The 13,943-nt window shown below is 35.1% G+C and overlaps 2 protein-coding genes across 10 annotated transcripts in view; both read left to right on the forward strand.

Annotated features, from left to right (window-relative positions):
• Positions 1 to 10,309, forward strand: part of LOC127872898 (E3 ubiquitin-protein ligase synoviolin B-like) — an 82,928-nt gene extending 72,619 nt beyond the window's left edge. For both annotated transcript variants that reach the window (XM_052416396.1, XM_052416397.1), the window contains exon 14: positions 9,683 to 10,309. In XM_052416396.1, coding sequence (XP_052272356.1) covers positions 9,683 to 9,873 — 191 coding nt within the window. In that variant the 3' untranslated portion in view covers positions 9,874 to 10,309. The remainder of the gene's footprint in view (positions 1 to 9,682) is intronic.
• Positions 1 to 13,943, forward strand: part of LOC127872901 (uncharacterized) — a 146,225-nt gene that overhangs the window by 71,880 nt on the left and 60,402 nt on the right. The gene's annotated exons all lie outside the window — the stretch shown is intronic.

Here is a 13,943-nt window from a genome sequence, read left to right on the forward strand (position 1 = left end):
TATTTTTACACTTTTGACAAACTGTCAAATGCATAAAAGAAGCAGGTGACTACCAATAAGCAATGCGTGTAAAATAAACAAACAACTGCTATCGAGTGCAATAAACTGTCACTTGCCAATATTTCCATAGCGACCGACGAGTCCACTGGTAAGATGTGTATCACGTGACTACACAGCGTCATGGCGGCCATTTTGTTTTTTTTAAGTTGCAAAACCGTTGATTTTTATGATTGCAGTGGTCGTTGTAAGCTATCATAATGGACTTTGGGGAATGTAAAAGGGCGGTCTTTGGTCTTTGTTCGCAGGTGGGCTTTATTTGCAGGTTCAATATATAGCGAAATCGTTCGGGAGGAAATCGGTGTGGTCGTTATTGACTGTTGGTCGCTATTAACAGGCGGTCGCTCGGACAGGTTGGACTGTACACAAGTAGACATGTATTTAAACATGAATGTGCAAATGATTAATTTTACAATAATAATCAATCATAATACAATTTTACATTTAGTAAATACTTTAATGAAATTGCCCAACATTGTTAAAATTTGAAATTGAGTTGCGATTCTACATTAATTATTAAGTATTCAATTTTATAGCATGAAAATTTAAAATATTTATTTTAGTATTCCATACTACAGCCTTATCTCTAGGCAACCCCAATCAGTAATAGCCTTATCTACCCCTCGATAATCAGTACCCTCATCAGCTCTGAATGACTGACAGATTAGCTGTTTATTGTAATTTTAGGGGTGAGAAATAGGATATGGTGTTTTCATGTAGTTTTACTTTGTTGACTGACTAGGTGACAGATGTTTTATTATTACATTTCCAATTTAACAATTAACATAGTAACGTATGAAAATGTCAAAATCTTTCATAGCTTATTAAACAATTAAATAGACATTAGAATACAAATAATTAAAAAACAAAAAACATGAACGCGGAAATATAGCTCTACAAAGACTTTTCACTATTATAAATCAATACGAATTCTCAACACGCGAACAATTAAACGTATTTAAAAAATCTTACAAGTAAATAAATCTACAAATTGTAGCCGGCATTATACCCGCTATTCATAATTGCAAATTACATATTATATTCCGCTATTTGTTAAAAAATACCTGGATCGAGTGATAACAGTATCACAAAAACAAACATTCATCTACAATACAATTAAACAACTTTTATTAAATAGCTTCAAGCAAAGCTGGTATATTGAGATAACTACTTGACTTTATAACAAATTAGAAATAAGAAATACAAAACATCCCTAACACGATTTTGAATATCGTCACATAAACATAACTAAGAAACTTTGATCTATTATGAAAAAACCGCATGCAACACACATCACCTAATTTTCGTTTTAATTTTCTTTAATTTAACTTTCACCTGATTATAAAAGTAAAACTTTTTAATTACAAGCTAAATTAACTTTAATTGAATTGTGCGCGGTATACAACACCCTTTACAACATTATCCGTGTTGTGACAAACATTAAAGAATGACTGATTAATTATCATACCAATTAAGTTTAATTTTTTGCCATTGTAATTATTGTTTGTTGTATATTTAACCTTTCACACCTCTTACAGACATTCATATAACCTGTGAAAAACACCGACCACAAGTGTAAAAGAGCAATTAAATGTGACAACTGTATATTCAGATTATTAAAAAAGGACATAATTTCTATTATTAATCATACATGCCAGACGTCCCGATCTCGGCAGGACAGTCCCGCTTTTGGGCCCTTTGTCCCGGCGTCCGGATATGAGATGATTTGTCCCGACATTCGTAAAAAACGATGTAAGGTCTATAGGTTCCCAATAAAATTCGCTATTCAAGCTCTGTTTGGCTAACACTTACCACCGCTAATCCCTTTGTTGCCCCCAATTAACATTCCGATTCTACTTCTCGGGTGTACCAGTGTTGTTTATGACACCTTATCAGCGATTTATCGGCTAATTATTGATTTTATCAGGCATTCACACCCTGGTGGTCTTCAAGATAGTGGTTGCTTATTGCTATCGATAGTTGTATTATAATGAAATAAATGTTGAAAATGTGTTTGTTTTTGTCTTTGTTTGAAACGGTTTACAGAACAATTGTTTTGTAAAATTAACTCTACGTCCAGGCCCGTAGCCAGAGTTTTGAAAAGGGGGGTGCGAATTTTCCCCATCAAAAATTGTTATTGAGCAACGAAGTGGCGAAGCGGTAGGGGGGGGGGAGTCCCTCTCCTGTAATCAGGGGTTTGGAAGTCCTTCCTTTAGACAATTTTGAAAATAATAAGTAAAATCCTGCAATTTGATGGCTTTGTATCTGAATTTAGAGACTGTAGTTATACAGCATTTTTCTATGAAAATTCACATTCATTGACTATACTCAATAACTGAACGACATGAAAATGATATAACATACATGTATTCCCCACTGCCGTTTTTCAATAAACACCTTTTTTATCAGTCAAGGAAATACATTATTTTATACCCGAAACTAGTATGCGCGCTCACACTTTGTTTACATATGCAACAACACATTGATAGAATATAAAATCAACAATAAAAACAGTATATAATATCATTATTTATTGAAATCTTGATAACATTGGTGTATTTTACCATTCCAAAATTCTATCATTCTTAAATCAAGCGAATTAAAAGAAAAAAATAGTGTTTTGTACAACAATCACTGATTAACAAAACTGGGTCTTCGTCAATCAGCATCAATACTAAACAGAAATAAAAATGTCACAACTGGTTACTTGTATTTTTTTAAGTTATTTTTAACAAATTACTTATCATTTTCCAAACGAATTTCAGAATACATGTGTACAACAGTTAAGGTTTCATTAAGACCATTTAACCACAAACTACTGGTTCTATCGTCTCAAAGCCCATATAAATGTATCACAGAACGTTAAAGAAAAAATATGGACTTTTTTCCCCGTATGTTCATGATCCGTCACTGTTAATGCACATTTAACGTTCACGTCCATCTGATCATATCTGTTTTAACGTTTTAAATTCATTATAAAAACTGTTTCAGAGTATGGCATATTTACTAATGTCAAGTTTGACATAATTAAAACATTGTGGGCAGTTCTGTATGTAGAGCAGAACAGATGCCATAATGTGTTGGTAAACTACAAAAAAGCTACATTGCTTTGTAGAAATGATTTATTTTCTTGCCATAGAACAACAAAAACTTATCCTGTCTTGAACATAGCTGATATTTTTTGTCTGAAAACCCTTTAGGTTATCCGAAAATGGTTGTACGGGGATATAACAAAAAGACAACGCAGTCTGTCGAAAATTCTGTATACAATCGTTAATTGTTATAAAACGTTGTACAATGCAAAATTATTAACCAGTGACTCATTAGTATTCGGCAATAGTCGACGGGTGTCTTTTGATTTTCGTCATTTTCGGAAGCTGGCATAACATTCCGTTAATAATGATCTAAAATGTTCTCTCTTTCTTGTCGGTAGCATATTGAATTCAACATTATTGTAATGCTTAAATACGAAGACTCAATTGATTCCGGGAAAAGATAAATAATCGTTTTTGCGTCAAATAAAGTTGGGTGCATCTTTAATATAGTTCAAATATTTTTTTACTCGTCAAAAAACATTGGGTGCGAACGCACCCAACGCACCCCCCCTGGCTACGGGTATGACGTCATTAATGTGTCTTTTACATTCAATGTTTAGTTCCAAAATAGCGGGATAATCCGAATGTGCAATATACCAATATACGGCCGCGCATTCCGTGTCAAGCTGATGTAACTGTTTGGTAGATAGTTTACTGTAACCCATACTTTCAGTGTACTGGATAGCCTCCCCTGCGTTAATGTTTGCCATTGAACGTAATATAATGAGTATTGTTGTCGTAATGTTCCAGATTTTGTACTCTAAAAAGATGAATATTATCTTCGTTGTTTGCTATTGTCTTATTTAATAAAACTGTTATTGTTATGTTTTAGATTTCATGCTTCATATCAGATATTTTATGTCTTGAATAAAAGTATTGTTCTGGAGATTCCCCGATGATGGGAATTTCAGTTTATTCCTATTTCCCCCGATTATGGGAATACAATAAACTCTAAATACCTGATTTTGGTATTACAATTTATTAACGATCTTCAAAAAATATATTCAATACGTCCTCTCTCTCATTAATTACTAAGCAACGACGTCACGGCTATAAAGTAACGTCACAATCGAGGTCACGTCATGGAACCAAGTTGCTGGTACATATAAAAACGTTAAAACCTACTGTCCAAGTATCAAGATGTTTTGTTAGTACTATACTGACTACAGTAAAGGTGGAATGATAGATCGTTTTAGGTGTCCTGCTTTTTGGTCAAATGTCCCGACAATTTTTTATGGAATGTCCCGCTTTGGACCTAAAAAATTCTGGCATGTATGTATTAATACTTATAAACTACTGATCATATTATATCCTAAATCTATTTCTATATATTTTTTGGGGGGCGCGAGTTGACTTCAAAAAGTACGAGTTGACCAGAAATGCTGTGCGAGTTGACCAAAAAACGTGCCAGTTGACTTAGGTACGAGTTGAGCCGCACCCCATAGACATATGTAATATATGTTCGTCCGGTAAAGCATAGACAGTTCTGTAATCGTTAATATTCGACAACACTGACTCTTTGTAATTTTACTACTGACGTTTGCGTCTTAAATGAAAATTTGTGTCGAAGTGTTCTCGAAAACCAGAGCAACACACAATATGCGTGATATACCGATCGAAAGCTATATGCATGCCATATTGACTGCACTAGGTCGTATGAAATTCAGAGGATGATCAGCAAAGATATTGGAAAAAAATCAACCTTGCGCGGCTGTTTGTTGTCATAAAATGACTACTGACGTTGACTTTTGTGGTCATGTGACAGTTTTTGTTCATTCACAGTGTCCTTCAAGGTCAAAAGTCAAAAAACAAAATCCAAGGGAAGTAATAAGCTTTAAAGGGAGATGATTTCTCTACCTGCCAAATAAATAGAAATTTTATTTCAAAGCAGTGCAGAAGGGGGCATTGTGTTTCTGACGAACACATCTCTTGTTTAAATTTCATATGTAAATACATACAATTATTAATATGTTGAAGTCTAATATTTAGAATATTTGTTTATAAACAATAACATGTATATGCAAATATACTCTGGGTTGTTGATTGTCTTGTAACCTAATTACTTTAACCATTTTATCAATTTAATGCTGTTTCTTTACAAATTTTGTTGGTCCTTTAAATTGGGAATATAATAATATTATACATTTTTAATCTAATACTTAGTCATTTCCGAAAGTCATTTCCGACATTTGTATATGCTTGTCGGTGAAATGTGATATTTCTTTGTTGTAATATTAGCTTCATGTCATTTACACATAATTATTGTTCTACATCTTGATCATAAAAGCTAGCGCAAAATTCTAATTATGTTGTGTTTTATTAACACACATTATCCTTTAAGAATTACGTGCATTAAAAGTTTGCTGATTAATAACAATTGTCAATAAGCGTAAATATATTTTGCAATGGGGAAAAGTGGTTTTCAAACCTCCGTTGTTAAGGCCTGTTTATACTCAATGTCCTTATTAGGGCGTTTAAGTTTGCAATAGTTCTTAAAACAGTGATCGGGTGTAATCACAGTGCAGAGTAGGTGCTAATTGCTTGTCTGCCTGCTCATTACCGTTATAACTCTATGTTTTCGGACACTCTAAGTTTTCGGACACCTCCTTTTTTAGCAAAAATAATTATTTTTCGTGACTCTTAATTTTTGGACACACGAGTTTTTGTTCATAATTAATGTCTCTAAGTTTTCGGACAGTATATTTTACAGCGCTATTTTACCAAATATCGGTCCTGTTTTCGATATCTAATGACACTTCGATCATGGGGTTTTACAACCAGATTAACATCATAAAACATGGTAGGTGCATGCCTGAGGGCAACGGACCATTACATTTGCGTTATTGGGTAAATAACCTGTAAACAGGTATTAAACAATAGTTTTACCCGATAGCATAAGCGTTATGACAATTACCAGGGGTAGTGCCAATTAACAGTTCAATTATCTACCGCAATGGTACTACCCCTTCTCAGTAAAATAACTGTGACAAATACTATACGCTTCAAAGTGTGATGCACCTTATTGCAAGTTTTACGAACAATGGAAGGTGTTAGACAACAGCTATCGGAAATGAACAAATAAAGAATTCATAGTTAGCTTTTTTATTGCGTTAATTAAAGGTTCATACTAGCGAGTATCGGTACATCACATGCTCATCATCGAACTCGTTGGTCAAAGTACAACTTTATAGTAACTTTCTGTCAAATAAATTAAGCATTCAAAATTATTTAAAATACAGTGCAAACATATATAATTGTAATTAATACTATACGGCATGGTATTTTACAAGCGCGTGCTATTACCGGTAGTCGTTGATACAATTGACGCTATTTTCGGACACTTCAATTTTCGACTCTAAGTTTTCGGACACCTGTATTTTGTCAATAATTTATGTATCTAAGTTAAACATATAGTAATTACGGTAATCCGCTGCACCACAATGGTTTACAACTCTAATCGCTTTTGATCCACAGGGGGGCATCACAGGGTGGTAATTGCCGATAATTTGCGATCAGAAAAGCGGATTAGCCATTACAGTGAAATGAAGTAAAACAAAACTAACGAATTGAGCATTTATTGCGTTCAACAACAAAAAATGCGTTTTCTGCAAGAGTAACAGAATATTAATTTTGTAATCGGTTAATCTCCTTAAGAAACGATGTTTAGTATTTTTTCTACACAAGTGTGGATAATTCATTTATTCTTTTTTATAATTAATTATTTGTTTGAATTGACATCTCGCCTGGACGATGATCGCTCCGCCAACTTAATCACGTGGCATAGTGGTTAGAAAACCTAGACAAGCTAAAACCAAAGTGGCTTCTTTGCCTTTAGGCTATGCTATATTCCGGAATTTTGTATGGACTTTTTTCACTCCCAATAATGGCCTATAACACTGATAAAAAGTTGTTTGTGTTCTTTATTTCTTATACAAATGCAATAAAAATTAGTTTATAAAGATTTGTTGTTTTTTTTACTGGTATTTCGGTACGTTAAACATGCTCTTAAACGCTCGAGGGATTACTGAAATCTAAACTGTTACTACATGTAATGGTGGTTTTAGTAATAAATACTTCTATACTGTAATTATGTTATTGACGAAAATATTACAAAACATTTTTTCCACATGTATTTGACACGAAATAGCGCTTTATAACTGGGTTTTCAGTTTAGTTTTACACACTTTCTGATGCTGAGTGCGTTTTGAAATCACCATTTTATTACGTATAAAAGTGATATTAACTAGAAATGGCGCGGCAGCGGCCGACGCGAATCCCCACGCCGCATGTTTGACCCAGGGGCGCTCCAGGGTAGGTAATGGGGCCATGCATAGTTGAGTTTGACCGTATTGTCATTAGATTAGTTCAGTATCAATTAGAAGTGAATCGGTGTAGAAATGAAGAAATTATAGTAAAAGGCAATTTGGGTGGGTGTGGCCTATTTAGGCGGGGCGCCACAGGGTTGGTAATGGGGCCATGCATAGTTGAGATTGACCGTAGTGTCATAAGAGAAGTTCAGTATCAATAAGAAGTGAATCGGTGTAGAAATGAAGAAGTTATAGTAAAAGGCAATTTTGGGTGGGTGCGGCCATAATGTGGGTGGGGTGCCCCAGGGTTGGTAATGGTGCCATGCATAGTTGAGATTGACAGCATTGTCATGCATAGTTGAGATTGACTGTATTGTCATAAGAGAATTTCAGAATCAATTTGAAGTGAATCTGTGTAGAAATGAAGAAATTATAGTAAAAGACAATTTTTGGTAGGGTGTGGTCTATGTAGGCGGGGCGCCCCGGGGTTGGTAATGGTGCCATGCATAATTGAGATTGTCCGTATTGTCATGCATAGTTGAGATTGACCGTATTGTCATAAGAGAATTTCCGTACCAATTTGAAGGGAATCAGTGTAGAAATGAAGAAATTATAGTAAAAAACAATTTTGGGTGGGGGTGGTCTTTGTGGGGGGGGGCGCCCCAGGGTTGGTAATGGGGCCCTGCATAGTTGAGATTGACCGTATTGTCATAAGAGAGGTTCAGTATCAATTTGAAGTAAATCAGTGCAGAAATGAAGAAGTTAATGTAAAATAACATAAAAAAGTGAATGAAAATCTCTGACCTGGCCCCGCCCCAACCCCCATAACTTTTGACCCAGGGGTCGGATCAGAATTCCAAATAGTGCAGGGTCACACATATGCTCATAGCTACCATGTGTGTAAGTTTCAAGGTTTTAGTGCTAATAGTGTAGGAGGAGATAGTGGCCAGGACGGACAGACAGACGAACGGACGGACGGCGGAGATAACCACAATATCCCCACGCTTTTCAAAAAAGCGTGGGGATAACAATATCAAACATTTCTTATAGGACATTTATCAATCATATGATTGTAAATGCAAAACAACTAAGTCAGGTTGGTCATTTTCTGATATAAATTAGAGTTCTATGGAGGGGATTTAGGTCAGGCTACTTAATAAAGCTACCAGTATCAGAAACTTGCGCAGGTACCGACTTCCCCCAAGTTAACGCATGTATAAGTGACATAAGAAATAAATAACTCTTCTATAATAGAATTTATTGATACGTTTTTATTAAAATAGGAACATAAAATTGTTTTCACTTGTTTCTGACTCAAAAAAGCGATTTGTCAGGGGGATTTTGTTAAGTTACACAAAGCGGGTACCAAAATGCACTATTATTTTACATATGCACGTGATATTATTCATACTAAGTAATACTAATATGACTAATTCAGTTTCTGAAATAAATAGAAGTTTTATAAGGGGGATTTTGGAAATTCTACATATTTGCACTTGGCAAGACCACATGTCTCTGTTAGAAATGGTATCAGTTCAATTTCTCTAACTTATCTGCTTGGATACCGACTGTCCTATTAACATAAACCCTATGACACCGTTTTACCATATTTCATTTCTGTTTTGTTTTTATGCTCCCCCTAAAAAAATTTCGGGGGGGAGCATATAGTCGCTGCTTCGTCTGTCCAGCCGTGTGTCCGTCCGTCTGTGCTCAATTTTTGTCCGGGCTATTTTTCAGCAATTAATGACCGGAATTCAATTAAACTTTATGGGAAGCTTCACTACCAAGAGGAGATGTGCATATTATCAGCCGGTTCTGGTCGGATGATTTTTCACAGAGTTATGGCCCTTTGAAATTTTCCATTAACTGTACATATAGTGCAATTCTTGTCCCCCCAACTTCTAGACGTTTCTTTTTATCTGAATATATAGTGCAATATTGTGATAAAGAAAAACTTTGGGGAGCATCACCCGTCTCCGACGGTTTCTTGTTTTCTAACAAAATAAACAAACTTCATTGCAAAAAAAAGAAAACTAGGCATTCTGCTTGTCTGAAAAATAGCTGACAGGTTGTTAGCAACTGGCGGGCCCGATTTATTGGTCGCTGATTGGTCGAGCGATATTTAGATTAGAAACTTATTGATAGTTGGCGAGATGTCAATTGTTCCTTTATTGTGTCATTACATTTATGTAGGTATTTTAGTGTAAATGTCATTTGTTGTAGACTCACCTACTGCCGAAGGTGCCCAAGGATTGCCAACTACTGACGAGTTCATACCAGAATGGGTTGATCCAAGAGAAGAAAGCAAAGACATTGAAGAAGTACGAAGAAGAAGATTAGAAAAATTTGAATCCGAATCACCTAAAAGTTTAGGCGCTACATCATTAGACAGTGATGAAGAAATACCCAGCTAGTGGGGTGTTGTCAATCAAGATTCTTAGACATTACTAATTATTGTGTGTTTATTGGATCTATTTTAATAAATGTGATATGTGGTCTGATGTTATCCCATCATCGAACCTGGGTTTATTAGATAACTTCCCATTTTATAAACTTAATATAACCAATTGTTTTTGCTATTTTTTTGGTGAATTATTTTGATGTTTGTGTTTGTTTTTCAGCCATTTTATTTCTTTATTCTAATTGAAGAAGACTAAATGCGTAAAAAATGGGATTTATAGAATACCAGGTAACTAATGGAAACAGATGCGTTTATTTGCTTGACAGGGAAACGCTGTACTTCTCACAGAGGCTCGTGGTTAAAGTTATCTTTGCGCCGCTAAATATTTGTATCTGTATTCAGAACTAACCTAGTATGCGCAATATTATAATAAAAAGAGTTTTTGGACAGTTTTGGTACTTTTTATGACTTCACAGTTTGAGTGCAATGTATGTGTGTCTGATCTTGGCGCTTCTTGTGCATAGTTTAACTTGCAAAAAATATCAGAATGTTTGTATGCCCACGGATCGACAGATCGGGGGTATATTGTTTTTGGCCTGTCTTTCTTTCTTTCTTTCTGTCTGTCATTCTGTCCCAAAACTTGAACCTTACAGTAAAGTTTTGCAATAACTTTTTAAATATTGAACATAGCAACTTGATATTTGGCATGCATGTGTATCTCATGGAGCTGCACATTTTGAGTGGTGAAAGGTCAAGGTCATCCTTCAAGGTCAAAGGTCAACAAACAAAAAAAGCGGCGCATAAGGAGGCATTGTGTTTCTGACAAACACATCTCTTGTTCAAATAATTCTACATATAATGACGGAAGGCCTTAAGAAGAAAGTGCAGAATATAATGACAGTAAATTTTACATGTGACATTTTGAAAGATCTCAGGAGCTCTGTGAATTCAGAACCTGGTTGTGCATGTTCTATTAGCATCTTTTATGAGAAAATAAAAGGTAATTCTTTAAAAAAAATCCAAATTTCAATAATTATTTAAACACAATCATCACAAATTGTAGTGTATGTATCGGAAACAGTTTGTGTATATCACAAAGTCCTACTTCCACATTTTATATTGTGTGTTTTAAATTGCATTAACTTGACAAATATGTCGTAAATGTATATTAACTTATTATGGCGGAATAGGAATATATAGCTTCTAACTGTTTTGTTTTAACTGACTCATTAACCTAAATGATGTAGATTATAAAATCCAAGCATTTGGGACTTCCATCTTGCTGAAGGTACCAAACATGTTTTGTTTTATTTATTTGATTTTGTTTTATTAAAGTACTTCAAAATTATCTCTTAACCTCTTGTGTCATGCATTTAATAATTGGTGTTTAAACTTGCATAATTTTCCTCTTCTAAGTTTGTTTAAATCATGATCATGGGTAAAAACTGACCACACACCAGGGGTCACATGATTTATGTTGACTAATAAACCTTTAAAAATCTTATTCTCTCAAACCAAAAGGGTTAGGTCTTTGAAATATTGTGTGTGACATGCTAAAGTGGGCCTCAACTTTGGTTATATGAATCATAATTGGCTCCATCATGGGGTAAACTTGTTTTTTAGTATGTTTATAGTTAAACCTTACATTTTGTTTTAATACTGTCTCAGACTTTACAAAATTATGTGTCAAACAGCGTTAAAGAAAACTTGATTAAACCCACAGTTATTACACATCACAAAATCTGCACTTAATACTTACGTTTCAACTTGTCTCATAAGAGCAATGTAGAACCTTAAGGCCGTCTTGTTTATAGTGCTGATTGGGAGTTATAAGAATACTGTGTTGTCAAGCATCTATCAGTCTGTCTGTTGTTGTTTTTTCTTCAAAGCATTTCTGAACCGCTGGGCAGATTTTGATGAAACTTCACAGGAATGATTCTCTCTCTTAAAGTTGCTAAAATCGTTCCTTTCATTTGTAGGTCAATGGAGCTAAAAATAATTCAAACTTAAGGATTCCTCTTCTCTGAAACAAAAAAGGCTTGGGTTTAAGTATTTTTTTGTATAACATCTTGTGGCCCTCTATGGAGTTTGTTCAAATCATGCCCCTAATTCAAAACTGGCCATAACTGGTTATATGTAGAGTTATATAGTAAATCACTTAAAATCTTCTATGAAACCTCAAATCGTTTGATGGTCCTCTACAAAGTTTGTTCAAATCATCCCCCTAGGGTCAAAATTGGCCATGCCCCGGGGATTATAGTAAAAACGTCAAACAATCTTTTCTGAACCGGCCCAGAGGTATGGTATTTGGCATAAATCATAAAAAATATTGATAAACTTTAAAAACCATCTCTGAAACCACATGGGTCAGGGGTATGATATCTGATGTGGAACATAGTATAGTACAGTTTTCCTCTTCTATGTTTGTTCAAAGGGTGTGCCTGGGTTTAAAACTCATTACACCCAGGATTCACATGATTTACCGTGTAGGTAGACTTGTATAGTAAAACAAGAAATGTGTCCACATGACACGGATGCCCCCAGCTGTAACTTTGACACTACATAAAAGCATAACTGTGTAAATGTTTTTGAGATATACATCGCCTTTATTGGCTCACCTGAGCGATAGCTCGGGGTGAGCTATTGTGATCAATCACCGTCCGGCGTCCGTCCGTCCGTCTGTCTGTCTGTAAACAATTTGTAAACATCTTCTTCTACTAAACCATTGAGCCAATTTCAACTAAATTTCATGTGGAGCATCCCTAGGTCATGGGACAAAGGAATTGTTAAAAAAAATTTGATCACATAACCAAGATGGCCGCCATGACCATATATGGTAAAAACCTTAAAAAATCTTGTCAGAAACCGCTCATCAGATTTTCAAAAAATTTCACAGGGATGACCTTTGAAGGCTCCCCTGAAAAAGTTGTTCAAAGAAATTTGATTCGTCAAAAAACATGGCCACAGGAGCTCGTTGAACTTTGCATGTTTATTCGTTTTTGCCTATTTTGTGAAAACTTTCAAAAATCTTCCACATTTTTTGTCCGATCTTCTTCTACTATTCCCATTGAGCCAATTTCAACTAAATTTCATGTGGAGCATCCCTAGGTCATGGGAAAAAGAATTGTTAAAAAAAAATTGATCACATAACCAAGATGGCCGCCATGACCATATATGGTAAAAACCTTAAAAAATCTTGTCAGAAACCGCTCATCAGATTTTCAAAAAATTTCACAGGGATGACCTTTGAAGGCTCCCCTGAAAAAGTTGTTCAAAGAAATTTGATTCGTCAAAAAACATGGCCGCAGGAGCTCGTTGAACTTTGCATGTTTATTCGTTTTTGCCTATTTTGTGAAAACTTTCAAAAATCTTCCACATTTTTTGTCCGATCCTTTCCAAATGTGCACAGTGTCTTTATATCAATGAGGACACGAACCCTACAAAAAATGAGCATTATTGGTCCATGAAGTACAGAATTACCTCCCCTTGAATTGAGAAAATGGTGTTAATGCAATAAAGTCCAAATTTTTCATCCAATTCTTTCCAAACTTGCACAGTGTCTTCATATCAATGAAAACTTGAGCCCTGTTGAAAATGAGCAACATCGGACCATTAAGTCGAGAATTATCTCCTTGAGATGGCAGATTTAGAAATAATTATAGTGTACTCTTTTTTCCAATTAATAGTGCTATTAGAGTAAAGGATTTGCTGGCTACAGGCCAGGTTTCTCTGACACGATTCTCTGACACAATAGCTGCATCTCAGAGGAGACCTCCTGCTGATAAAGATGTGCCTTTAGGAGGATTTGAAAGGCAAAACTTACATAAGCCAATAGTTGCAACTCAGTGGAAACCCCTAACAACCCTTTCAGAACTGTACAATTGCATAACCTGCACCTGTTGAACTCAATAACAACTTTCCAAGAAATTCTTCATTGCATAATCAAACAGCTCAAGCAGATTTCAAAGATTCTTACGTGCCCCTCTTTGATGTATTATTCAATTCAGGTCAGTCAGTTCTTCAAATCCCTTTACTCATGTGACATGGTTGACTCAAATAAATAAGTGAGATGTCCAATGTTTT

This window comes from Dreissena polymorpha, chromosome 3, assembly GCF_020536995.1.
Source record: "Dreissena polymorpha isolate Duluth1 chromosome 3, UMN_Dpol_1.0, whole genome shotgun sequence".
Lineage (NCBI taxonomy): Eukaryota > Metazoa > Mollusca > Bivalvia > Myida > Dreissenidae > Dreissena > Dreissena polymorpha.